Source organism: Pongo pygmaeus, chromosome 6 (assembly GCF_028885625.2).
Source record: "Pongo pygmaeus isolate AG05252 chromosome 6, NHGRI_mPonPyg2-v2.0_pri, whole genome shotgun sequence".
In the NCBI taxonomy this organism is placed as follows: Eukaryota; Metazoa; Chordata; class Mammalia; order Primates; family Hominidae; genus Pongo; species Pongo pygmaeus.
Genome location: NC_072379.2, coordinates 111,109,041 through 111,136,834, shown reverse-complemented (window position 1 = coordinate 111,136,834; position 27,794 = coordinate 111,109,041). Strand labels below are relative to the sequence as shown.

The following is a 27,794-nucleotide window of genomic DNA, read 5'->3' as shown; positions in this document are numbered from 1 at the left end:
ATGTGCATAAAAGGCCAAAAAATAAGACAATTAACTCCAAGACAAAACGTTGTATGAGAATGAAAATGTAAGCACATTAAACTAATTCGCGAGTGAACACACAAGTATGATCACAGTTATGCAAACAGGTACATGATCTAACCAAAATAATATTAGAAGGATGTGAAACGATAAAAGAAATTTTCACCTGTCTTATAGTAAGCTGACAAATGCCTAAAAAATAAATGGCTGTATAATCATATTATTTAGAAACCTAAAACCAAAAACTGAAGGCTGAAAGAACCGAGCTAGAAAAAACTGAAGGCTGAATGTCTCTTGGGATGGGACTGAGGAATGGGAAAGGATGGAGCAAGGGGCTTTCCTTATTAGCCTTGAAGTACCATTAAACTATGTTCAGGCTGGGCATGGTGGCTCATGCCTGTAATCTAACACTTTGGGAGACCAAGGCGGGCAGATCACTTGAGGTCAGGAGTTCAAGACCAGCCTGGCCAACATGGTGAAACCCCATCACGACTAAAAATATAAATTAGCCAGGTGTGGTGGAACACACCTGTAATCCCAGCAACTCAGGAGGCTGAGGAAGGAGAATCGTTTGGACCCTGAAGGCAGAGGTTACAGTGAGCCAAGACTGCGCTACTGCAGCCCAGTCTGCGCAACAGAGGGAGACTGTCTCAAAAACAAACAAAAACCTATGTTCATATAACACTTTGATAAAAATTCATTATTTATAATTACATATACATACATATATGCAATTGAATATCTAGAAGAAACTACCATTTGCAATCTCTTTTCCATGGTTCTAACCTACTTGGAACATAACCAAGTGACAACATACAAACAAGTTCTAGATTCTAAACCTGTTTTCCACTGCACTATAACTGGGGGATGGGACTCAGCTACAGTGACTCCATAAGCCAGCAAATGATTTTCACCTAGAAGGAGCACCAGACTTCCAAGAGTTGTTGGGATGTGGGAGGGGAACACTAGTTTGGAAAAAAGACCTTAAATGATTTTGATACTTCTCCCTACAGTGTATATGCTTCCCTACCCCTCACTGCGACCTAGAGCAAGAGTATCAAAGAAACAAGTCTACGGATTTGAAATGGCATGTTGCTTACACTATATATTTTAATCTAAAGTTTATTAAATGTTAACGTGTTGTCAAAATGCTTTTCATAATATGAAAGAAATATACCTCATGGGCAAACAAGCAGCAATATTCTTTTTGTTTTGCTTTTGAGACAAGGTCTCACTCGTCACCCAGGCTGGAGTGGCACAATCGTGGCTCACTGCAGCTTTGACCTCCTGGGCTCAAGTTATCCTCTTGCCTCAGCACCCAACTAGATAAAGAGTACAAGCACTCACCACCACACTCATTTTTTAAATTTCTGGTAGAGACAGGGTCTCGCTATGTTGCCCAGGCTTGTCTCAAACTGGGCTCATGCCATCCTCCCGCCTCAGCCTCCCCAGAGTGCTGATTATAGGCATGCGCCACACTGCATGTTGCCAAGCAGAAATATTCTTGAAAGTCAGAAACCTTAATCCCAATTATGTATTGCTACATTCTTTTCATCTACTTTAATGTTTGCAAATAAACACATAAAGCTTTGTCTCCCTGCCCACCTGGCCTAGTCATTTTGGACTCTGTACCTCAAAGCCATAAATAATGTTTCTTCTATTAGAAGAGAAGCACTTTCAGTGTGGAAAGAAATCTTTATTTCAAAGTAAAATGCACAAAGTCTCATACAGCAGATAAAATCAGTGCTACTGCTCTCAGAGGTTAAGGTTAGCAACCTTTCTGGCATATGCTAATTCATCATGAACTCCCAATAGCTGAACTGAGTGGCTTTTAAGTACAGCTATAAGGTCTCATGGTATAATTCCTTTTGTTGATGCCAGTGACAGGATTTTAAAAGCTACATTCCATTAAAAATTAAAAATACAGCAGCTTTTCCAGGGGAACAAGATCCCAAAATTGTATCTAGAACTCTTGTCTAAGATATTAAGTTAAATATCTTGTATGTATATATCATTATAGTAAATCAGTATTCTTGACAACCACAGTGTAAGAAATTAAACTTTGGCTAATTGTTTTCCCCATCATGAAATCAAAGTCTTTTGCTGTCTTCATAAATAAATTATGACCAAACATTACAAATACTTTATACATGTTTACTGATTTACAGAGAATATTTAATAATCAGAACTCACCAGTTTCAATACTGTACATTAAATTATAAGCAATATAACCACTGCTACAAAAGTTATCTAAGTTAATCCAAGATAAAAACTGTGTCTAGAGTTTAAATACATTGAAATAGAAAAAAAAATAGAAATTAGAAAATAGTCTTCAAGTTCTGAAAATCTAGAAGAATTCTCCAACATCTGCTCTCTTATCTCGACATTTGCTTCTAGCTTTGGTTCGAGCTTTGAAGGCTGCAGAGTTATATAAATGCTGAAATGAAGAAAAGGAAAAACGTGCATCAGTAAGACTTAAGATATTCTTACAAGACAGAGAAAGGGTAAAAGTCACAAAGAAAAGAAATGAACTAATTTGACCCTATAAACATTTAAATGTTTACAAAACACACACAAAGAATGAAGGAGAAAAACAAAGAGTTAACGGGGGCCAGGCAAGGTGGCTCACACCTGTAATCCCAGCACTCTGGGAGGCCGAGGTGGGCGAATCACGAGGTCAGGAGATTGAGACCATCCTGGCTAACACGGTGAAACCCCGTCTCTACTAAAAATACAAAAAATTAGCCGGGCATGGTGGCACATGCCTGTAGTCCCAGCTACTCGGGAGGCTGAGGCAGGAGAATCGTTTGAACCTGAGGCAGCGGTTGCAGTGAGCCGAGATCACGCCACTGCACTCCAGCCTGGGCAACAGAACGAGACTCCGTTTCAAAAATAAATAAATAAAGAGTTAATGGCTATTCCATATTAAGAAAAGTACTAATCAAATTGTAAAACGCCAAGAAAATAAGACAATTTCAAAAACCAACAGTGAAAAATGGACATCAACATTTAATTTCATCCAAGAAAAGACAAATTATGACTAATGTGGAAAATAGTCCTACTTGGCTGTCAATTAAAACAAGGAAAAAAGTGATGAAGTGCCATTTTAATACCAATTAAATAAACAAATTATTTAAATTATAAAACTCAATGGTGTCAAATCTTTGTGCAACAGCTACATGCGTTCATTCATTGCTGGAGACAATTTAAATATTGTCTCCAATATTAGAGTAACTTTGGAAGGTAATTTGGCAATACATTATGCAGGGGATTTCTTCAAAAAAATTATTCGTAAGAGAAAAGTACGTAAAAATATTAATGTTTCTTAAAAACTTAAAATGCCGTACAAGAAACAATTATGTGGATATAAAACTGATAAAATATCCAGGTTCTATAAAATGTAATTAAACACTTCACACCCACCAGAATGGCTATAATTAAAATAATTATTAGTGAGGATGTGGAGAAACTGGAACCTTTCTATACTGCTGATGGGAATGTAAACTGGTGCAGCAGCTATGGAAAAGAGTTTGGTGGTTTCTGAGAAAGTTAAATGTAAAACTATCATCTGACCCAGCACAATTCCACTCCTAGGTAATTACCTCCTAAAATTGCAAAGAGCCTTTCAAAAAAATTTTGTATGTGAATGTTCAGAGTAACACTATTCACAATGGCCAAAAGATGCAAACAGCCCAAATGTCCATCAACTGTTAAAATGGATAAACAAAATGTGATATATATCCATACAATGGAATATTATTCTGCCACAAAAAAGAATAAAGCTCTCTGATTCATGCTACAACATGAATGAACCTCCAAAGCATTATGCTAAATGAAAAAAGCCAGACACAAAAGGTTGCATGCTATATAACTCCATTTATATGAAATCTCCAGAAAAAGTAAATCCAGAGACAGAGAGCAGATTAGTGGTTGCCAGTGGCGGGGGGTAGCGCAAGGGAAGTGACTGCTAATGAAGAGAAGGTTTTCTTTTGAGGTGATAATGTTTTGGAACTAGAGTTGTACAACATCATGAATGTAATAAGTGCCACTGAACTGTATACTTTAAAATAGTCTGTTATATGAATTTCATCTCAGCACACAAAAAAATACATAAATTAAGGATTTTTGAAATGTAGGCTGGTCGTGGTGGCTCATGCCCGTAATCCCAGCACTTTGGGAGGCCAAAGTGGGTGGATCACCTGAGGTCAGGAGTTCGAGACTAGCCTGGCCAACATGGCAAAACCCTGTCTCTACTAAAAATACAAAAATTAGCCAGGTGTGGTAGTGCACACCTGTAATCTCAGCTATTCAGGAGGCTGAAGCAGGAGAATCACTTGAACCTGGGAGGCAGAGGTTGCAGTGAGCCGAGATTGCACCACTGCACTCCAGTCTGAGCGACAGAGCAAGATTCCATCTCAAAAAAAAAAAAAAAAAAAAAAGAAAGAGATGTTAAGTAAAAATGATATTAATTACTATTTAACTCTCTTAAGTTTCCTCATTTGTAAAATGAGTCTGGTACTTCACTTAGCAGGCTATTATCTGATACAAAAGGACTATGTAAATACTTATTCTTAAACATAAAAACTCCATAGAATAAAAAGAAACAAATAATGAACATCATTCCTATATTAAGATAGAATTATACATAAAATATATACGTACATATTAAATTTTAACGTGTTGTCAAAATATGTTTCATAAAATGAAAGAAATATACCTAATGGGCAAACAAGCAGCAATATTCTTTTCTCTGTTTTGTTTTTGAGACAAGGTCCCACTCTTGTCACCCAGGCTGACATATATATATATATACACATACGCACCCCCCACACTCTAAATGCTTTCTGTATCTTTAGTACAGCTATTCTATGTGAAGCATCATGAAAAACAAACTCCACATATAGGTAGACACACTAAGTTGCTGACACCAGACAGAATCAAAGCTTTGGCGCACTTAGTTTTATTAAAAATAAAAACAAAACCTACCCTTTCAAAACGAGAAATCTTCATCGTTTTAAGCGCTGCAGCATCAAGCATCACTGGGGGTCCAAGTTCAAATACATTTCGAAGGAATTCATTTGACTTATGTGAAAGAAAAAGGTGGTACAGCTCAGTATTAAACATTATAGTTCTTTTTCACTAGACAGAGTGACTCTGATTAACAGAAGTTATGTGGAACCTACAGATAAACTTAGATCACTTATTTTCTGTTTCTCAATAGAAGAGCAAATTGTTTTCAATGCCTTGAATCCAAGAAAGCTATGTCAAGCTATTTGCTTTCATACAGACATCAGTAACCGTCCACCCGACTTTAACAATACAAAGAAAAAAAAAGGAACAGCTTCAGATTTATTCAAGTCTACTTTCAAAAACAAGTTTACTGTTTTCTAACATGTGGAAGCACTCTGGATACCTAATTAATTTCAAAAGCCAATTAAGTGAGCTATATTCAAGACTGCTCCCTACTTTAAAAGCAAATACGTAGAAAGGATGACACTTACCTGCAAGTGGTACTGCATCCCTGATCCAAGAACCTCCTTAAAGGTGTCATAGGTGTGTTTTTTTACCCAGCAATCAATATACATGCGTTCAGGACCAAATTTAATGGTTTCTGTTGGAAAATCCCGTTCCTAACCAATGGAAGAACCAAAATTACCACAGGCACTAAAATGGCCCAGAGGGATCTTATGTAAACACAATTTCTAAACGGTCATATACATGCTGCGATATATGAACAATATGGCTTAAACTGATACTGCCATACCTGAGATGTGGACAAACTATTGCTATCCTGTATGTGAGGGTGTAGAATTGGTCTAGTTTTGATAAACTTGAAGGCACAACTGAGTTTCAGCAACAATTAAGGCAAAAACCACATTGTTGAGAATACCTTTAAATTTCAACAGCTCTCAAGAAACGTAAAAAAAGTCAGGTGTTTTTAATGGCCTAGGATGGGAGAGGGAAGAAAGTTGCAGAACAGTCAGGAAAACAAAATGACAGCACAAGCAGGGGGTGAAATGATGGGCAGTAGGGATCCAGGGAAGGAAGTGAGGGTAAATAGGGTTAACTGACCAAGCAAAAAGGAAAGGTCCAGCAACCAGAGGGCTCCAAGAGGTCTCAGGCTAGGTTTGTAAGAAAATAAGAGGTAACACTAGAATCTAAGATTTTAGTGATGAAACAATTCTGTCAGAAGACCATTTCAAAGGTGTAACCATGGGAGTGCAGCCCAAATGACACGGAAATAAAAGTCAGATGGATAAAAGTCAGCTGGAATAGTGGCAGAACTTGTCAAGAAGAAAACTGGCTACTTAATTCTTTGGCAAATCATAAGTATGTCAGAGTAACCAGGAAGGGAGGAGCTGACTGCCACAGGGAGAGGAGAAAGGAGGTGGAACTTGAAGGACAAAACCACTCCACCTGCCTTCCAGACATCTACCTCAGCCCCTTCTCACTCAGCAGACAAAGTATATAATGTAATAGAAAAAACCGTCAACCCTAGACTTAATACGGACATGCAACTTGCGGGCTTGTGATTTCATCAAGTAACTTAAACTTGTTGAGTCTGTTCCCTTGCCCGTAAAATGGGGCCATCTTTACCTATACTGAATGAGGGTTATTAGAGGTGTAAAAGAGGACATGCATGTGAGGCAAACACAGTGACCGTCTGGTGCGTAACAGCAGCTCAAAAATAAATAAATAAATAAATAACAGTAGAGTTATTTCAATCTTCTTTATTTCAGAAAACATTAAGGCACCAGGAAAGAACTATTTCCCACCAACCCTCTATAAAGTCATCAGCATCCTTACCTATTATCCTCTTTCCTGTTGGTAACAGACAAACCTCTGTCCCTCCACAACTCAAGGTTAATCCCAATCTTTTACATATATAGTCAATCCTCCATATCTGGTTGGTTCTGCATCACGGATTCAACCAACCATGGACTGAAAATATTCAGAAAAAAATTGCAACTATACTGAACATGTATAGACTACTCTTTCTTTCCACTATGCCCTAAACAATAAAGTATAACAACTATTTACATAGCACTTACATTGTATTAGGTATTATAAGTAATCTACAGATGATTTAAAGTATACGTGCATAGGTTATATGCAAATACTATGCCATTTTATATCAGGGACTTGAATACTCAAATTTTGGTATCTGAGGGGGATCCCGGAACCAATGCCTCATAGATATTAAGGAACAGACAACATTTTCAGATGCTCCTTTCTCCACGGGTTCCTTCTCCATAAACTGTCTCTAGTATCCAGAACAAAACAAAACAACAAACCTTCCCGCAATCTGGCACTACATTCCAGCTATCAACTCTCTTCCCCTTCCCATTACAGCCAAGGTTTTTAAAATAGTCAAGGCATACCATCTTCACTTAATCACTTCTCACTTTTCAATCCACTTCAATGTGGCTTTTCCCTCATCACTCCACTGAAGCTGCTCTTATAAAGGTCACCAAGGACCTAATAGACAGACCTAAGTGAAATGTTACTCTCTCACTTGACCTATCTGTATATAGGATTTGGCCATGCTCAAAGAGCACAGAACAGTGGGTTCAAATTTCAGCTCTGCTACTTAACTATTCTTTATTCCTTGGTCCCCATTTCTCCTTCAAAAGGAGACTATTCTATTGCTTAAGAGGTATAATGAAATAAGAAAACTGCATAGCAAAACACCTAAAACATTAAGTGCTTGCTGATTTGAGGAATCTATGAGCCTCAAGAAAGGTTTTAAATAAAAAGAAATGGTGTGGCAGCCACTACCACACCTAAGATGTTTACATATCCTTTGTGGCAGTTGAGCAACCTTCATTTAAAAGACCCATCTGAGAAGCTGGGTGCTCCAGAAAAAGCCAGGTTCCAGTGAAAAAAAAAGAGAAACAACTCCTAGCAAAGCCCTGAGAACAGGCCTTTCTCTGGCACATGCACTGAAGCAGAGGCTGGAGGGACAAGGGAGATCCTGAGATGAAGAAAAGAAGGTGGGCGGGTAGATCACTGTGGGATAGGAATGGCTTCCATTTAACAGTGCCTGAGGAATACACAACAAGGGGCTGTTAATACTGGCGTAAGCTGAAATGTCACTTGTGTCTTCCTCTGAATAATCAGTACTGAGTGCTATGGCTGGCCCGGTTTGAGGGCCAGTAGAGACCCTTACAATCTACTACTCAAAGGGGATCCATCAGGGCAGAAAACTTGAAATCAGGTCCATCCAGAAAATCTAGGACATGTCATTATATCTTTGGAGACTACAGTAACTCAAAAAAAAATCTAAATATAGGAATAGTTTATAGTTACTTAAAGAAAATGGCTTACTTTAGAGATACTGCCACACTAATTATAAGACTAATTTTTAATTCTTAATATTGATATTTGCTCTAGTTAGGGGTTTTTTTGTTTTTTAGACTATAAAATCCAGAGTAAATATAAAATACTACTATAATGTGATAAGAGTCAGCATTAACCAAAAGTATTTAGATCCCAAAGGATCTAATTTGTATCCTAGATTTTACTTTTCTAAAAATAGATTAAAATTAAGAAAGTAGGGTACATATAAGAATTCACTGGAACATATTAAAACTAGATCTGGGGTGGGGTCTCACCATCTCCAGTTTAAATTCTCATTTTAAATTTTCACACACACATCAAGTTGAATGACATTTTGATGATATTCTTAAAATAACTGCTGTATCAGATAGCAATAATCTAAGAAACACACCCTTCAAATCCAAGAAATATTTACCTGGCCGACCAAAAACAATTATTAAAGTTTTCAGTTTTCTCCAGTGAGATATCTTTTGTCCTATAGTTCATTTTAGCCATGCATTCTAAACCAATTTATTTGCCATATAGATTGAAACAGGTTTGAGGATTACAGAAGAAATTCAAGCATCAGATAATGATTTTAAGTGGCCTTGTTAAAATGCTGGGTTTTGTTATTTCGGTTTTTAGCCTCCAGCTTTCCTAGAAAGATCACGAAGATCTCTGGCACGGTGGCTCACGCCTGTAATCCCAGCACTTTGGAAGGCCGATGCAGGTGGATCACGAGGTCAGGAGTTCAAGACCAGCCTGGCCAAGATGGTGAAACCCTGTCTCTACTAAAAATACAAAAAATTAGCCAGGCCTCGTGGTGGACACCTGTAATCCCAGCTACTCAGGAGGCTGAGGCAAAGAATTACTTGAACCCAGGAGGTGGAGGTTGCAGTGAGCCGAGATCGTGCCACTGCACTCCAGCCTGGGCAACACAGCGAGACTCCATGTCAAATAAATAAATAAATGACAATCAAGCTGGGTTGGAGTCTAAGGGGTAGGCAATAACTTATTAAATTCACAAAAAACACTGTACACTAAGAATGTATATGATAAGCACCATGGTTTAAATGATGACAAAAATGCCAAGGTCAAAGACATTTCTATCACTATGGGTCTTTTTATTTAAAAGAAAAAAAACTAAAGTATCTTTATACACCAGCATTAATTTTCCTTTGTTTGAAAAATAAAATAAAAAAAGTCTTCACTTATATTGTTAAAGACCTGCTAGGTCGTAAAATGAGAAATTATTTTCAAAGGTGAAATTCAATCAACAAAATGGTCCAATTGTCAAGTTTAGTCTGAAACGATCCAATTTCAAAATGAGAAGCTATTACAGCATTTAAGAAGCCTACCTCCACTGCCCTCAGGACATCTCTGAAAACTGACCGCTGCTTTCTCTTGTCTACTTTGGCCCGGTGTTTATTTCCATCTGTTGCCAAGGCCCTAAGCATCTGCGTCAAGGACTCCATGTCTTCATAAAAAAAGTCCTGGTCAAGAAAAGTAATTTTGTTTCCTTTATTATTGTTTTTCTTTTCTGACCTCATATAGAGCTAACAAAGAACAGTCTACCTTTGGAAAATATCCAGTTGCATAAGGCAATGTAAATCTTCATGGTATTTAGGGACTAGGCACACATAAACACATATTTTCATGCAAAAATCGAACCCAGAAATGCTGACTACAAGATGATGTACTACAGCAAAACAATTAACACTTCCCTTCCAAGTAAACGCATCCAACAAATATTTCTTGTGTTCCCACCATACGTAAGACATTACTGGGATTTCAAAGTTCAGTGAGAGACAGATATACCAATATAGCTTCTACCCTTGGCTCCCCAGTCCCCAAACCAAACATTCACAGACTTCCAATTATTCTTATCCCAAAGGCATAAAGCTACTAGTAGTGCTTTTAAAGCACCTACTTTCTAATTTACTGCCATATTTCAAATAAGCAATAAAGCACATAATTCAGGTGATTAAATTATTTAAGGCAAGAACAAGTTTTAATCCCTTTTGGGGGACAGCCGAAAAATGTATTGAAATTTGCTGTGACCTTAAGCAGATTATGGGCTTCCTTGTCACAGTTAACGTGGCTATGCATTTAAGAAGTCTCTTTATTTGTGGTGTTTTTATTTCCTAACTCCATTTTACAACCACACTAAAAACTAAAAAATGAGTCAAACTTATTTAGCTGATCAAAACTAGAACAGACACTTTTTACTAAGAAACCAGGAGATGGGCAATCTCCAGTTCTAGTTTATTCATACATGTTTAACATTTATTGTATTAGAGGTTAAGAATCATTTAACTTATTATATTAAAATAACAGCTCTTCTAGGCCTTCTTGGTTTCTTTTAATGTCTAAAATGAAAAGGATTATTACACTGGTGGAAAATAAGCTTGAAATTAATGTGACAGATATTCTAGCTTTTAAGTACATAAATATCTTCTTGTCATATTTCCAATTACATATTCTTAACTATTCCAACAAATGTTTTCTTCAAATGTTCCAATTCAACCTCCTATATCTAAGTTAGAGACAACACCCATTATTAATAAGATGCAAAGTGGGTATTAAAATAGACCAAACTGTGTTTAAATTCCAATGAATCAGATTGCATCATAACAAGATGGGAATAATTTTATTTATAAAAAACAAGTAAAAAAAAAAAAAAAAAAACAAGTACATTTCAGGGACTAGCAGTCTCCTACTCATTTTATTGGCTACTTGTTCTTTTACAGTATTTTAAATATATATATGTGTGTATATATGTATATGTAAAGGGTTTTTTAATTTGTATAGAAGAATAAATCAAAATTTAAGAAAATTCTATACATTATTTTAATTTGTTCTAAGAAGTGAGAATCACTGCCAGTGATTATCAACTGGGGATGATCTTACCTCCCATTGAACATTTGACTATGTCTGAGACATTTTTGGTTGTCACAACTAGGAGAAGGGGGTGCTATCGGCACCTAGTGAGGAGAAGCCAAGGATGCTGCAAAGTATCTTTCAATGCACAAGACAGGCCCCACCCCTACAATAACAAAATATAATCCAGCCCAAAATATCAACAGTGTGTGCTGAGATTGAAAAACTCCACTGTAATATAATCTTAGCAATGGATAAAACCCAATCAAGTTTAGTTTGTGAATCACCAAATTCAATATCCTATTAAAACTTGAAAAATTAAATGCTAAGTATTTTAGAAAAAAGACTCTATAGAGTCATTAAAAACACAAAAAAAGGAAGGAAGAAAATAAAATCTAACACGTAACAAAAAACAGTCCATAAACAGCTTCTAAAAGCCTATTAATAGGAGTTCAGGATAATTATATAATAGAGCTGTACCACTCTGGGACAAATAAGAAATGAGCTCCCAGAGAAATAAATAAATATCTTAATATACTCTTATAATAATAAAAAAAACCAGCAGTCATTACTACACAACAAGGTCAAAAGTCCTAGATCAGAATCACAAATCTACTACTCTCCACACCAAGTTCTATAAATTATAAATCTATCTTATCATCTGAAAAAAAGATAATACCCAACCTTTCAAACAATGGTTGTAAGCATTAAAAAGACAATAAATTCCCCAATAAATTCTGAAGCATTAACTATTTTATCAATATTCTAGACTTGGAGGTATATAGAACTCACATTTTTAAAAAAAATCTGTGCAGCAATCACAACTGTATGAGGCAGTTTAATATCATATTTAAGACATAGGTTTTGCAGTCAGAACATCTAGGTTTGAATCACAAGCACCCCCCATGTAGATCTATACAACCTCAGACAGAACTACATTAGCAATCTGTCTCAGGCTCCTCTTATGTAACAGTTATTACCACCCACATCTCATAGGTTTTTTATAGGGAAATGAACTATTAGAAATATATAAAACACAGGACATAAACATCCATTAAGTTATAGATCTTACTGTTATGAACAGCCTGTTTGAATCTAACAGAATATAAATACAACAGAATCTAACACAATATAAATACAACAAACTGGTCAGCTGAAGATAATTATTTCATAGCAAAATAACAGTTACCAATTAAATGGTTTCAAAAGTTGAATGGAATTAGGATGAAATGAAACCAAAGAAAATTTTCAGAAAAGTTTAGGCAGACAGGGTGAGATGCTTAAGGTCACAAAAACTAACCATTCCCCAAACTATTATTTCTATACACAAGTCACTGGAACACTCATTATAAACAAAATAAGCTGGGTCTTGGATAGCTAAGTATTAAGAAATAAAAATCATACAAAAGCCTAATATTAAAATAAAACTTGAGGCCAGATGCAGTGGCTCTGTATCTATAATCCCAACACTTTGGAAGGAGGAGGGAGGATTGCTTGAGGCCAGTACTCTGAGGCTGCAGTGAGGTATGATCTTGCCACTGCACTCCAGCCTGGGCAACAGAGTGAGACCCTGTCTTTAAAAAGACTTATTTATTTCAATTCCTGATAATCAAGGCAGAATATCTTTGTCAAGGTATGGAGATATTTTTACACAGGGTCAGTTATTATACAAACAAGGGCAAAAAAACAAGAAGAATGCTAAGTTGCTGCTTCTGAAGTATAAAATCTAGGTGATTTCAGATTTGGCTCCAAGGAGTATATTTGGTCTTTGATTATCTTTTTTCACGCTGTGCTGTAGCACTTCCCCTGTCCACTCAGCTGGGGAATGGAATGGGTGAGACCTGGAAAAGGTCTAACTATATTTTGTTAAATTTTCCCAAGTGGGGATTGCACCAGCAATGGCTCCCAAGATCTTAATTCTGCCCACCAAATAATGTCTTATATTAAGTTACTCTACAGTTCCTAAAAGGCCACTAGTAGACTACTGCCAAACGCAATACTCAATTCAACCAACATTCCAAGTAACAGCTAACACTTACACTGTACCTATCATGTGTTCTCAAAAACTCTATGAGGTTGTGACTAATAATTTATCCATTTTAATGATAAGGACACTGAGGCATAGAGAAGTTGCCCAATATTATCCAACTAGTAAGAGAGAAAGAGATCTGAAGGTAGGCAGAACAGCTCCAGAGTCTACTATTATCTAATTGGTTATATGGCAAACATCCATTAACCTAGAACTCTCATAAAAGAGTAATAATTACTAATTTCAACTTTGAACACAGTTTATTATTATTATTTAACCAACTCATTCATTAAAATTCAACCTAAAAGTTAGCTCTTCGTAAGTTTTTTTTCTAAGTCTCTCAGGCAGAATTCATCACATCACTAGATTTCAAAGTTAATAACATCAGAAAGTAAGTTAGCAAAAAGCCTTGAATAATTCAAAACTCATTTGCTGTATGAACCCTATTTTAAATCTGTCTATGTATTTCACTAATGCCCTGGATTTAATTATTGAACACCCTATAACTATCCCCCAACCAGCACCCACATATAAAAAATTAAAAAAAAAAAAAAAAAAGCAAATAAAAACACTAGGTTCTGTTTTGTAACCCAGTTCATTTTTGTCCTTGGATAAAAATTCAAGTCAAATGAAATATGTCTAGATGAGTTCTCCTGGCTATCCTGTGTAATTTATTAAGTTGGAGAAAAGATATGTGGGGGGGGTGTGTATATATACATATATATGTATGTATGCATGTATCTATATATGTTTATACAAACTTAAACAAATTCAACATGTATAATTTAAACTGCATTATGACTGCATTTTAAAAATGCATTTCCAAGGAAAAAAAAGAAAAGAAACTGCCATTTCTGGCCAGTAGAGGAATGTAAGATTAAAAATTGGGACATCTGGTTTCCATGCGTTGAGGTTAAGAAGCTATTAACTAGCTCAATAAAATTAAATTGATTGTTAAATTTGAGTCCAATTTCTTACATAAGGAGAATTATTAGCTACTGACAACATTAACTTACTTTCCATTCCTACCTACTATCCCTCAAACAAAAGGAGTGTAGGGGAGTTGGAGAGAGCCACTTCACACATAAAAATTTTAAGACTGTAAACTTTCTTCAATACAGGCCTAGAATGGAATATGAATGACTATACATGGCAGAACTGTATTAATCCTGTTTGGAACTGTTCACTGTTAAATAACTTCTTTAAATGCAAAAAAGTTTCAGAATGAAAATATATTCTTTCTCCTTAAATTAAAAAGCATCTAGTAAGTAATTCAAGGTTGGCAATGATATCTACTATTTAGTCACCCATTTCCCATATATTTGAGTTTTCTTATTGGATCCTTCACAGATTCAATGTGAAGGCAGTCAAACCTGCTCCTCATTTCTAAATATCAGCACAGTATCTGAATCACATATCTTAAGAATACATTCTCCCTTCCAATGGTAAGATTTGACGCATTCCTTAAAATAGAGATGACAAATTAGGGTTACCAAATGACCGAGTTTGCCCAAAATAAAGGATTTCCTGGAACATAAGACGGTAAGTGCTAAACCAAAAACAGGTACAAAGCAAATTGGGTCGACTGATCAAACTATCACAAACTCAAATCCCTTCGAGAGCCAAGCCACGGTAACTAACATCCGTGAGTGGACAAGTGAATGGGTAACTGCAAAGCACATGTCCTAGTCTAATGAGAGTGTTTATTTCCATCTTTGGCTTAGAGAAGTTACTGAACCCATCTCATCCCAAACCTATGCTGACTTAATATTTTATTCATTTGTTTGATATTAATTATGAAGCATCACATGCCTTCATTAGCTTGATGTACTGGGTATCTGAGAAATCCAAGCAGTTTCATAAAGATTATACTAGACAAAACTCTCTCCATGAGGATCCCTAAACTTCACTTCTATAGATAGCAAAAATTAAGTATCATGAACCACAGTCACACATTGCTGTACCAACCCCTACTGGTTTCTGCTCTCTAAAGTATTATACCACCACTGCCAAGAAGTAGGGAAATAAATCACTGGGTTCTCAAGCTGGCCATGTTCCAAAGTTATTGCCCAATTCTCAATTGCAAGGTAATGATGGAACAATGGGCCTTGTGACACAAGCTTTTTCCTCTGCCAGTTAGATACTTACACTCTCTATTCCTCTGGCCAATTCAAACAGAAGTGCCAAAGATTCACCAGCAGCTATTCTCATGTTTACATCATCACAAGAGAGGAGGCTTGGAAGCTTATGGAAATGCCTAAAAAATAGTTAGTCATTACTATGTGAATACAACCAATTATGTCCACTAAATGTTGCTTTTATAAAATATGAAACTAAAAATACATACATCTCAAGCTTTTTCTTCACTTCATTGATTGGGCATATGGTCAGCAGTAGTGTCCATGCAAGAAGAGAGCTGATATGAAGCACTGTATTAGGGGTGCTGCAAATAACAGTAGTGTCTTTCTCTTTGAGATAGGATTTAGTGAAGATATTTTCCAAACATTCCAGAGTTGAGTATAGTTCCTAATGCATAAGAATATGAAGTAAGATAACCATCTTAAATTAGAAATAACTGCAGATAACTAGAATCAAAGGTTTTTTACTTACAGTAATGTCATCTGTGGCAATAAAACAGCAAACACCAAAGCAAGTTGCACACTAAAAAAAAAATATATATAGACATTAATGATTTTCTTATTAATTCTACATCTTCCTGCTTTTATAATTCAACATGAAAATGTTCTCAGCAGCATAATATATTAGGTCCCAAGCATTATATATAAAAGAGGTGAGGAGAGAAAGAATATTGAACTAAGATCAAAGGAAGTGCGTTTCAGCTCAAGCTCTGCTACTAAATTCACAGCATGACTTTAACAAAGTGATTCTGTTCCTCTTCAGTCTTCTTTTATTGATCCATAAAATCAAAAGCATGCAAAAGAATTACATAATTTCTCAAACAATTGCAGTTCCATAATCTATTATTTAAATTATTGAATTATTTTTATGAATCTATGTCAGTAAAGCATTCTGAAAGGGTGAACTATCCCCTTGTTTCCTTTCTGTATGCTTTACAGGTGCTTACTAGATCATTAAACTTCAACTGTAATTCAAAGATAGAAAGCTTAGACATATGAGATAAAGAAGCCTACCCTCTATCAAAAAGCCTTTAAAACACATTACAATTCCATTGGTTTTTAAGCTGTTAAAACTATACTCTTTTGTTCTTATGAAGACTCTACTATGAAAACTTCTAAAAGAAATCAGCTTCCAAGAAATAAGCACACAGGAGCAGAAATTTCATAAAATGTAAATAATTGTCTTCAAACTTACCACCTAATTAATTAATTAATCCCATTAACTCAGATTTCACTTATTCTGGATTATGCTGAAAAGAGGCTGGGAATCGTATAATTGCCTTTTGTTTGGGGAGGGGAAGGGCTAAACAAAAGTGAGTATACTATATGATTACAAAGGTAAAGCTTATCGAATAAAACATACTGAGAACACAACACTTACACAAGCCATCTACTTGCAACATAAACACAAGCCTTCAATTCTCAGAACATTTGTTCTAACAAATTAATCCATATAAAAATAGAATTTGTAATCAGAGATTTTATTATTCTCCACTTCCCCTTTCTCCACATTTTGTCACTAAAATTCCCTCATGTTGTTCTAGGCATTATTAAAGCTTTAAGTCTTTAAAGTCACCATTGGTATCAGGCCCAGGTTTTAGCCAGTTCTGTTCCAGTACTATGAGGATATCTGTGATATTAATCTGCTTGGTATCACTACTTTATTTTCATTTTATCATCCTAGTAAAAATTGGACACTGTTAAAATCTAAAAGTAGCCTAAGCATTAAAGGAAATTTTCAATCCATAATCCCTTCTGCTAAGCAAGCAGCAGAAGCAAGGCTACATCGTTCCTTTTGATGACTCTAAGAAAAACAGCCAATTAAAAAACTAGGACTGGCTGGGTGCGGTGGCTCACACCCATAATCTCAACACTTTTGAGAGACCAAGGCAGGAGGATCACTTGAGCCCAGGAGCTCAAGGCCAGCCTGGGCAATACAGCAAGACCCATCTCTACAAAATATTAAAAGTGAGCCAGACATGGTGGCACAGGCCTATAGTCCCAGCTACTCAGGAGGCTAAGGCAGGAGGATAACCGAGCCCAGGAGGTGGAGGCTGCAGTGAGCCATGATTATGCTACTGTACTCCAGCCTGGGTAACAGAGTGAGACCCTGTCAAAAAAAAAAAAAAAAAAACCCTAGGACTGCCTCAATTTAATATGGATTCCATCTGCTAAACGGGGAGGCTGAGGTTTTTTAAAAATTCACAGCAACTCGGAAGTATGGAAAAAAAATGTCTTTAAATGACCAAAAAACTTACATACAATCAAAATTAAGTGACTGCTCCAAAAATCTACCCAGCAGAGTGTTTTCTGTCATTCTAGTACGAAATTATACCCATAGTTCCACATGATTTAAAAGCTGCACATATTCACCCAAAGAGAAGAAAAGAAAAAGTTAAGTAGCAAAGGCTAATTAAATACTTCAGAATTACTAACTACTGGAGGGCACGGAGATTACTATGAAGTTGCCAAACTCCAATTTCTTTGCCTCCAGGGCAAACAGCTAGACTATTCCCAGCCTCCAGGTGGCTGGTAAGCCAAGGAACTAGATGCAAAAGTGATGTGCTCTGGCTAAGTCTGTCACCTAGCTACCCTGGCTGCCATATGGAGAGAACCTAGAGGTAGGCCGAGCTGCAATGGAGGCCTGGGGTTCCTGCCAATTTGCATTGGGTGGTGATGATAAGAAGAAGAAATAAATGTTTACCAAGCTACTTAGACAAAGATTAATGTTACTTACCTTAAGTAATACTAACAAGGAAGCTGATTTGGATAATCAATATTAAAAGTATTAAAATGTTTCAAGCTTAAACTGATTCACTTGTTTAAAAAAACAGCTTAGGATCACGTTACTTTTCCAAATCCACTAAGACCACCTCAGTGTCTTCTGTTTTCTGTGACACAGTAAAACATCTCCATATGATCACTTATATCACTTATTACCGCACCAAAAAGAAAAAATAAAACCCCCAAAACCTAAAATCTAAAGTCAAGTGTTACAAGAGGTAAACATCCAACAATTAGAGAATGAAAGCTTTCTCAAACCCCAAAATTAGAAGACTTTCACAAGTTAGAATTTCAGAGTTTCCTATGTCTACCCAAATCCATAAATATAGAATTATCTTTTTTTGTTGTTGTTAAAATACAGTGCGTGGCTTTGTCTCCCAGGCTACAGTTCAGTGGCATGATTATAGCTCACCGCTGCCTCGAACTCCTGGACTTACAAGATCCTCTCTCTTGCCTCAGCCTCTTGAGTAGCCGGTACAGTACTACAGGCGCACCACGTCTGGGTGTCATTAATAGACAGATCTATAAATGTAAATATCTTATACTTACAGTTTGCCTAGCCTGGATACTAGCTGACCCATCACAAATGATTTTCTTTAGGACTGGTCCAAGAGTTTTCAAAATCTCTTCACTTTCAATTCCAGGGCCCAGCTGAATACAAAGAACAGATGCTAATGCTGCGGCTGCACGTTGCTCATCACTCTTACCTATAAAAGCAGCCAAGATGCAATCACGATAGTCTTTTCAGTATCTTACTAAGACAGTTATTTCCCAAATTTGATCAATGACAAAATAGCATTTACCATTTTTGAAACCCCATGCTCCAGGCTTTGATGTAAGTTACAAACTTAGGCTAAAGAGCTCAAACTATAGAAACAGATCTCACTCAAATCCTAGATCCCACTTATTAGCCAAATGATCATCGATTAATTACTCTTATTCTCTAAATAGAATTCCTCATCTGTAAAATGGAGATTGGTATCTATCTTAAGGGATTATTTTAACAGTTCAACTAAATGTGTTTCAAGCCAATTTCTGTCTTCAAACTCCTTAATGTACTCATATAAACAGTGCTCAAATTGCCCTTGAATTAATCTCCTAAGCATTTCAGATGTACACAGTCCATCAGGCAACCCTTCAGGGTTTCCCCACCAACATTTTTTTAAATAAATACAGGATTAAAAATAACTCTTTAAAACCATAAAAAATACATTTATTAACTTTTTTTATTTTATTTTTTTTTGAGACAGGGTCTCACTCTGTCGCCCAAGCTGGAATGCAGCGGTGCAAAAAATACATTTATATAAAGGTACATATAAATTAACTCTTGAGAACTGTATACACCACAAGTGTGGGGCAAATACTGAGCTTAAATTATTACCTGATAAATTAAAAATGTAAAAAATATGCAAACTAAAATGGAATATTTAAAGGTCATCTAGTCCAACAACCATTATAGCATATAGTTTGAAAGTAAAACACCTTTAATAGAGCCATTGTGTTATCTTTAAAAAGTTGGGTCTGCTATCAACTATACCAATAACAAGATATATCAGCTTAGACCCACCTCAGTTTTCCTAGGCCTTTCTTTATTCTATTCAATGGAAGAGGTGAATTTGATCAAAGGTTTCACTTACAACAAAATTTTTACTCTCAGGTAAAATGAGAAAAATAAGGATATAAAGCTTAGTTCATTCAATTTTTTAAAAGTGCATTTCTACATTTTTGGTGCTACAATATTTTGCTAATAAAATAATGATAGTGGAGGATAATTATTTTCATAATGTTCTTACTTGGCTGAATAAGTTGGCAGACACCAAATCTCGTTTTGTTTTGTTTGTTATAATAGAAATCAAGTATTGCTTTGTTGCCCAGGTGGTCTCCAACTCCTGGCTTCCAGCAATCCTCCCACCTCGGTCTCCCAAAGTGCCACAATTACAGATGTGAACCACCATGCCGAGTCACAAGTCTTTTTAAATTTGGTGGTTCCTAAATCTAGTAAGCCTGGTAACACTGGACTTTAAGGTCTGATAAAATTATCTTTAAGATCTCTCTTTGGTCTTAAAAGTTCTATCACTGTAACAATTTGAATTCCAGAAATTCTATTACAAAGTTCTAGAATTCAAGTATTCCAAGGGATATCCTGAAAATGATGTAATTTACAGGTACAATCAATGTTTTATATAAGTGCAAGGGAAAATGAGCTAGATGTCTGACACATACTTTCAAGCTTTTCTGGTATAACAAGAGAATGACCATCACCTCTTCTGATACAAAAAAGGATGACAACAATCTACCCTAATCCTTCTTAGTTTCAAGCTATTTTTTTTGGTTTACGTAAAACAAAAACAAAGTTCTAACAAGTCTCATTTTGAGCCATAACAAGATGGTGCACTCCTTGACTATTAGAATATTTTAAGAGTGGGCCAGTGTTCCAGTGCTATTACTAAATGTTACTGAAAAGAAGATAACACACTCCTTATTAGTTCTACGTCTGTGACTCAAAAATAAGGGCATTACCTTTTTTCAGGCAGCGTTCAATGCTATCAGTTAAAGTCATTCTTCTTTCCAGAATAAATTCATACAGCATTTTTGAAGCCAGTGCATTTTTAATACCTTCAAGAGCTGCTTGCCTTGTCTTCGCACTATTTAACACCCAATGTAAGAGAAAGAAGATCCAGTTGGAGTATACAATAAATAACTTTTTTAAATCTTATTTCCTTCTAAACTTTATCTATGTATAGATTTGTTAAATCTAATTCTCATCAAGCTCTAACCGTTTGTCAATAATATAATTTAATTTCCATCTGTGACTCACCTTATTACACAAAACACTTAAGGCTGCTTTATATCATGGCATTTTTCTTGGTTTGATAGCCACAACTTTAAATGCCTACATAATATTTTATCGTTTGAATGTACAAGTATAGTTATAATGTATTGTTTTCCTAGATTACATATTTAAGTAAATTTACACTTTTTTTAAAACGATAAAAGTGCTAGAATTGCATCTTCAGGGCTTTTTAATTCTATTAAGGTCAGTTCTGAAGCTATAGTGAAGAAAAACATCTAGCTTTGACATTTTTTCATATCATAACATTAGTGGACAAGCAGCTTAAAAGCAAGGTTTCGTTATCATTTCTAGTTGAAGATTAACTTTTAATTCAACAAATTCATTTCTATTATAATCAAATACAGCTATGTATGTGCTATTATGCTAGAACAATGACTAATCTGACTCAATCTAAATTCTAATGGCATGTTACTACCCACATTAAAGTCCAACGGAATAAGAAACATCCAAAGTAAACAAATTAACCTTTAGGAAAAATATATTGCTATTATCTGAGAGCCGCACAAATTATATACATGTAAGGTAGCTGATTAGAATCACACAGAATAATCACTTCTCTCAGCTTTTGACTAAGATCAAGTCTGGAATCACACAGAATGGAGTTTCCAGTATTGCCTACCTCTTATCCAGGGTTAGGTCAATTAATCCCTTCAACTTGTACTCTAGGTCTTCTTGAGTTCCTTCCTCATCAAGGACTTCTGGTCCTAAGAAATAATATAAAACAGCCATCGTAATTTAAAAGAAAAAAAACAGGGAGTAATAGTGTACTTTAGCTGCAAGAATTCCTCCACCTGAAACATTTTATCTAGAGTTGCAAATTTAAATTTAAAACTCATACCATCTTCAGCAAAACTGGAAGGATCGCTATAACCACTGCAATGGCTCATTGTTTCAATTGATGCATCTTCATCACTAAAAGGCTGAACATTTCGATGCTGGCCACCTATTAGGTAAAAGAGGAAAGAGGTAAATTATTTTATTGCCATATACCTAAACATTTAACTTTGGAATTTTTAAGTTTACTTAAGAGAAATCCAGTAATAAAACCACAAACTCATTTTATAAAAAGAGATTTTATCACAAGTGAACATACTTAAATATTCTTAAACTAAGTTCACTTAATATGTATTTCAAAGCAACAATGATACATCAACTATATGCATCAGTCCTCTAACAGGAGGCATTCTTTTTTTTTTTTGAGACAGAGCCTCCCCGTTGCCCTGGCTGCAGTGCAGTGGCACAATCTTGGCTCACTGCAACCTCCACCTCCTGGGTTCAAGCAATTCTCCTGCCTCAGCCTCCTGAGTAGCTGGGATTACAGGCGCACACCACCGCGCCTGACAAATTTTTTGTGTATTTTTAGTAGAGACAGGGTTTCACCTTGTTGGTCAGGCTGGTCTCGAACTCCTGACCTCGTGATCCACCCACTTCGGCCTCCCAAAGTGCTGAGATTACAGGTGTGAGCCACTGCGCCCAGCCGAGGCACTCATTTTTTACGACACAAAAACTGATACAAAGGTGGGCGCGGTGGCTCCCGCCTGTAATCCTAGCACTTTGGGAGGCTGAGGCGGGCAGATCACCTGAGGTCAGGAATTTGAGACCTGCCTGGCCAACATGGCGAAACCCCGTCTCTACTAAGAATACAAAAATTAGCCCAGTGTAGTGGTGCGCGCCTGTAGTCCCAGCTACTCGGGAGGCTGAAGCAGAAGAATCGCTTGAGCCTGGGAGGCAGACGTTGCAGTGAGCCAAGATAGTGCCACTGCACTCCAGCCTGGGTGACAGACCAAGACCTTGTCTCAAAAAAAAAAAAAAAACTGATATGAAGATGAAATAATTATGTCTAGACCATGATTTCAAATCATGAAGACAATGAAAACAGATCCAGAAATAGTGTTGTATCATAGATAATCATAAGAATAAGACAAATATATTTTCCAATGAGAATGGCTGGACTTAGCAAACATGAACTTGTGAATGGGTTTTTGGGTTACACATGTCTTATGTTAAGGGGAATTAAGGAGTTAAGGCAGGGTAGTTTTAAAGACAACTTGAAGTGAGAGAAGACAAAAAAGGCTTAAAGTAGAAGTTTTGGTATTTGATATAATATAAAAGCCTATCAGATAAACTACCTTTAAGGGAAAGTTTCTACAATGTGCAAGAGTTTAAAAGTACCAATGCTGGCCGGGCGCGGTGGCTCACACATATAATCCCAGCACTTTGGGAGGCTGAGGCTGGCAGATCACCTGAGGTCAGGAGTTGGAGACCAGCCTGGCCAACATGGCGAAACCCAGTCTCTACCAAAAATACAAAAATTAGCTGGGCCTGGTGGCAGGCGCCTGTAACCCCAACTAATTGGGAGGCTGAGGCAGAGAATTGCTTGAACCCAGGTGGCACAGACTGAAGTGAGCTGAGATAGCATTACTGCACTCCCTGCCTGCGCAACGAGAGTAAAACTCTGTCTCAAAAAAAAAAAAAAGTACCAATGCTGTTACTAAAAAAATAAAATCTTCTTTTTAAAAACTAGAATCTTTCTTTAAACTTCATTAACTTCAGGAATAAACACACAGTCACTTAGGGATTTTGTATCAATAAAAGGACTGCCAAGTCATAAACTACAATTCAGCACTGAGTTAAATTAAGTCCCAAATTCTGCCCCAAAAGTGACCGTGAGTCACCTGATTAACCTCTGAACCTAATTCCCTTTCAGTAAAATCAAAGTTCGTATGTTCAAATGTCACCACCTTAACGGTTTTTTTTTTAATGCTCCAAATTTAAGCCTGTTACTGTTGGGTTGGATTTTTTTTTTTTAACGGAGTTGTCTTTTTTAAAATCAAAACAGAGAATTTAGCAGATTTTTAAATTAACACAGCAAGCAAGTGGCCTTCAGATTTGCTTGCGTGGTGACAAAGTAGTAAAGCATAAAGATTAAGTAATGAAGCCAAAATCTCAAAATTTCTTGGAGTGCTTAGGACAGGAATAAACAAAGACCTATGACATCACACTCTATTTCTGGATCTATCTTCCTTGTTTTTATGACTGAAGTCACGGCAATAGACGAGTGTCATCTGATTAATTTTATTAACGTTTATTCACAAGTCAATTCACAGTTTTTCTTTTTCATAGCCTATTTCTAAGAGTATTCCTCCTATGCAGCTCTTACTCTGCTCCCTTAACTCATCAGTATTAATGATTTCTAAGATTCGAGGGAAAGAAAAAAAATACACATATATATATATCAAGAAAAAGAACCCTGTATGAATGCCTGATATTTAGGTCAAACTCACCCACACTGTGATCCTAAGTACCATGAAAGAGATGGCACTCTAGGCACATAAAGTACTTATTTCTAGAGGGCTTACTAACAAGGTTTTGTTCTTTCTTGAAAATATTCTCTAAATTAAGTGCTACGACATACCTGTATAAAAGAAGTCAATTTTATTAGCTTCCTAAAACTCTCCACTAACATAAAAAATAAAGAGTTTAAATGGAAAACTCATTAAAGTAGTAATGACAATTTGGTTACATAGTGGAGACCTCATTTGAATCCCATTTCTTTTAGATGTCGTTTAAAAATACCAGTTAGGTAAGTGGCTTGTAAGTAAGCAAAAGTTTGTGTAATTTTCCATCTCTTCTACTTAACTATTATTTATTCATTGTTTATTAAACAAGTAAAACATTCACATGGGACCAAGTTAAAGTTTTAAAAAGTAAATCTCACCCCCATACCTTTCCCCAGCTCCACTTCTGAGAGGTAACCACAGTTAACAAGTTCTAGCACACACTTCCAAAGATATTCAAAGCATGTATTGTGCTACAAATTAATCAAAGAATTATTTTCCACTTGTTTACATATGCTAAAATTCAGTGGTGAAATGGATCTTTTCTACTAAAATAGTGAAAAGGTAGCAGCAATAAAGCTGATGAAAGGTCACAAATGAGCCCTGAGGCAAAATTTAAAAGGCAATCCCCGTACAGCCACCAGAGGCCTGTATAGGTACTACAAGCACAAAGAGGGAAGGAGGCTTGACCAGAAACTTTAGATGGGAATAAAGGTTGGTGCGTGATGTAGGCCATTACTAACATCATTATAACTTTCAAACTTTAGCTTTCAAACTTTTCCATTTCATCAACAAAAGGGTAAAAGAATAAAATAAATATCTTCTAGAAAGAATTCAAATGTTTGATTCAGATGAGGAAAAGCTGAAACACAGTGGTAAGAAATATCCTCAGACCAGGCACCGTCCCAGCATTGTGGGAGGCTGAGGCAGGAAGATCCCTGGGGACGAGGGGCTCGTGACCAGCCTGGCCAACATAGACCTTGTCTCTACAAAAAATGTAAAAAGTAGCCAGGAATGGTGTCACATGCCTGTAGTCGTAGCTACAGGAGGCTGAGGAGGGAGAATTGCTTGAGCCCAGGAGTTAAGAGGTTGAAGTGAGCTATGATCACACCACACTGCACTCCAGCCTGGGCGACAGAGCCAGACTCCCTCTTTCCCTTAAAAAAAAAAAAGTATCCTCAATTCACATAGAGCAACCAGAGGCCACAATAAACTAATTACATATTTTACATCTTGATAAAGAATGAATTTCATCAACATGGAGAGCATTCAAAATAAAGAGGCACCTAAAAAATGTAAAAAATTGCTGTTTTAAGAATCCCTCCCTATGGTCAATTATTAAATGTTTAATACATGATCACGAGCTTTTGAGCTTTTTTAAATGCCAGTTTCCAATAACCTTTAACAACATAACCCCATATTTACTTTTCTTGTGAACAAAGGCATATCATTCTGAGTGGCAGCCGTGGCAGAGGGACAACTGTGTCCAAAAATACCTAATGGCTAATAGTTCCAGTGTGATAACGTCGGAGAATACTCCAATATTTAACTCCTGTTTAAATTTCTAAATAAAATATTACCCAGGTTATTTAATACTCGATTTGTGTTTATTGGGGTCTCTCCTAGAAGGGCCTTCCAATTCCAATTGGAATCCTTTTTCTTAACCATATAATAAGTAGAAAACCATAAATTCAGTTAAGCACCTACCCATCCCACCCAGGAAAAGTTTCAACTTCGTAGCGAGGGCACAATAACCTCAAATTTTAGCCAACTGCAACCTAAGCTCCTCACCACCCTGCCTCTCTGGGGCTCACTGCAGAGAACATATAGAATGCAGCACAAAGGAGAACGCGTTTCTTTCCCCCGTGAGCAGGAGGTCGCCTCGGGTGGTCGCAGAGGTGCTAGAGGTTCAGGGCTTCTCCAGGTGCCAGTTAGGGGAAGGAGCACAACCTAGGGGGGAGAAAGTGATCCTCCCGCCTCCGACGCCTCCGCCTGGCCAGGGGGACATGCGAGACGGAAAGCTTCCCCGGCGCCTCTGCGTCACCCCGGGCCCACGGCGCAAGGCCCAGGCCGCGTGACGCAAGAGCCCGTCCAAACCCGCCGGACGTTTGGCATCCCAGGAGCCCCATGTTGGAGCCGGGGTGTCAAAGGCGGCCAGTGACGCCACGGACTCAACTCCCCGTTCTTCCCCACCCGTGGTCGGGAACAGATCGGGCGAGATCTCCGCCGAGAAAGGAACTCTGACAATGGTTCCTTTCCCGCCCAGCTCCCGGTCAGCCCCTGTCCCGACACACTCTCAGGCCCAAGGACCTGTTCCTCCCCGCCCCCACAGCCGGTGCCCAAGAGTCCGGTTCGCACGCCAGATCTAAATCGCGCGAGGAGCAGCGCCCAGGGTACGCTGGGAATTGTAGTTCAGTAGCCAAACCACGCACCTTGGAAACGCAAATGTGTACATCAGAGAAAGAACTACAACTCCCACCGTGCCCAAGAATGGGAGACTCGCCAGCCTGGCCGGCAACCGGGATGCCGGCGGCGGGGATACCCCTCACCTGCTGTCGCCGCCGTCGCTGCGGCTGCTCCTGACCCGCCGCCGCCAGCACTGCCACCGCGGTGGGGAGTGTTCCGCTTCTTGTTCTTCGGCATCGTGGGACGCCCGGTGCCGCCCAGAGTCGGAGCTTAGCGAGGATCAGCCGATGGAGCTGCACTTTTTACTCGTGCGTCTGTGCGGCGGGCGGCTGAGAGGCGAGTCTTCGGCTAACAACAGAGGCGAGAAGCGTCGGGGGTAAGAGTGGGCGGTGGCGACAGCAGAAATCCCCGTGAAAAGCTGTGATCGAAAACGATACATGTTTCTCTCTAGCGCGGGAGCTAAGGCGGGGCAGGGGAGGCCACGACGCCTTAAGTAGCAAGACCGCCACCTGACGTCACCCTGTGGGCGGGGCTTGAGCGCTCCCCAGCCAATCCCTGCACACCTCCCCACTGGAATCCTCCGTCGGGCGGGGCGCGGATCCTGCCTACAAATCCCATGTGGCCAGTCTTCCGTCCGCGCCCAGGGAGCCTGTCTTCGTGGCCTCACTGAATTCTGGGAAACGTAGTAAGGCTGGGGCCGGGGCCTCCTCCCAGCCCTCTCTTCCCAACGGGCTTTTCTGCCCACTTGCTTTTCTCCTGGTAACTCCACCCCTGCCTCGGCGCGGCCCCCGCCTTGGAACTGGGTGAGGTAGGCACCGGCGATGCACACTGGGGCGAGTATGCCCTATGACGAGAGTCGGCTTCCAGCTGGCAGCTATGCAATCACCTTTGCTTCTCTTTCTCCGGAGGCTGGTGTTCTCCTTAACCTTTCCCCTACTTCCCTGCGGCACCTGCCAGGCACACAGCCTTACCTCTCCTGGGTAACATTTCCATGGTTTTAGTTTTAACTAGTTCCATGAACTACT

At 37.9% G+C, this 27,794-nt stretch overlaps 2 protein-coding genes across 2 annotated transcripts; both read right to left on the bottom strand.

Annotated features, from left to right (window-relative positions):
• Window positions 1-1,696: 1,696 nt before the first annotated feature.
• On the bottom strand, window positions 1,697-27,495 carry IFRD1 (interferon related developmental regulator 1). Its single transcript, XM_054495096.2, has 12 exons — window positions 26,913-27,495; window positions 21,864-21,968; window positions 21,645-21,729; window positions 20,692-20,816; window positions 18,721-18,878; window positions 15,860-15,910; window positions 15,597-15,775; window positions 15,398-15,506; window positions 9,699-9,833; window positions 5,523-5,651; window positions 5,008-5,103; window positions 1,697-2,458 (listed from the first exon to the last, which is right to left on the bottom strand). Exons 1-12 carry the CDS (start codon window positions 27,004-27,006, stop codon window positions 2,369-2,371), a joined length of 1,356 nt encoding a protein of 451 aa, XP_054351071.1. The 5' UTR covers window positions 27,007-27,495; the 3' UTR covers window positions 1,697-2,368.
• On the bottom strand, window positions 24,110-27,208 carry LOC129040492 (uncharacterized). Its single transcript, XM_055019518.2, has one exon. It carries the CDS (start codon window positions 27,206-27,208, stop codon window positions 27,050-27,052), a length of 159 nt encoding a protein of 52 aa, XP_054875493.1. The 3' UTR covers window positions 24,110-27,049.
• Window positions 27,496-27,794: the final 299 nt, after the last annotated feature.

What these genes read in the sequence shown, in the direction of transcription:
- IFRD1 (XM_054495096.2), bottom strand. Translation starts at nt 27,006, where the DNA reads ATGCCGAAGAACAAGAAGCGGAACACTCCCCACCGCGGTGGCAGTGCT. An exon ending in AGCGACGGCGGCGACAGCAG is followed by an intron (nt 21,969 to 26,912) that starts GTGAGGGGTATC and finishes TTTACCTAATAG; the next exon opens with GTGGCCAGCATCGAAATGTT. An exon ending in GTGAAGAAAAAGCTTGAGAT is followed by an intron (nt 15,507 to 15,596) that starts GTATGTATTTTT and finishes ACTATTTTTTAG; the next exon opens with GCATTTCCATAAGCTTCCAA.
- LOC129040492 (XM_055019518.2), bottom strand. Translation starts at nt 27,208, where the DNA reads ATGTATCGTTTTCGATCACAGCTTTTCACGGGGATTTCTGCTGTCGCC.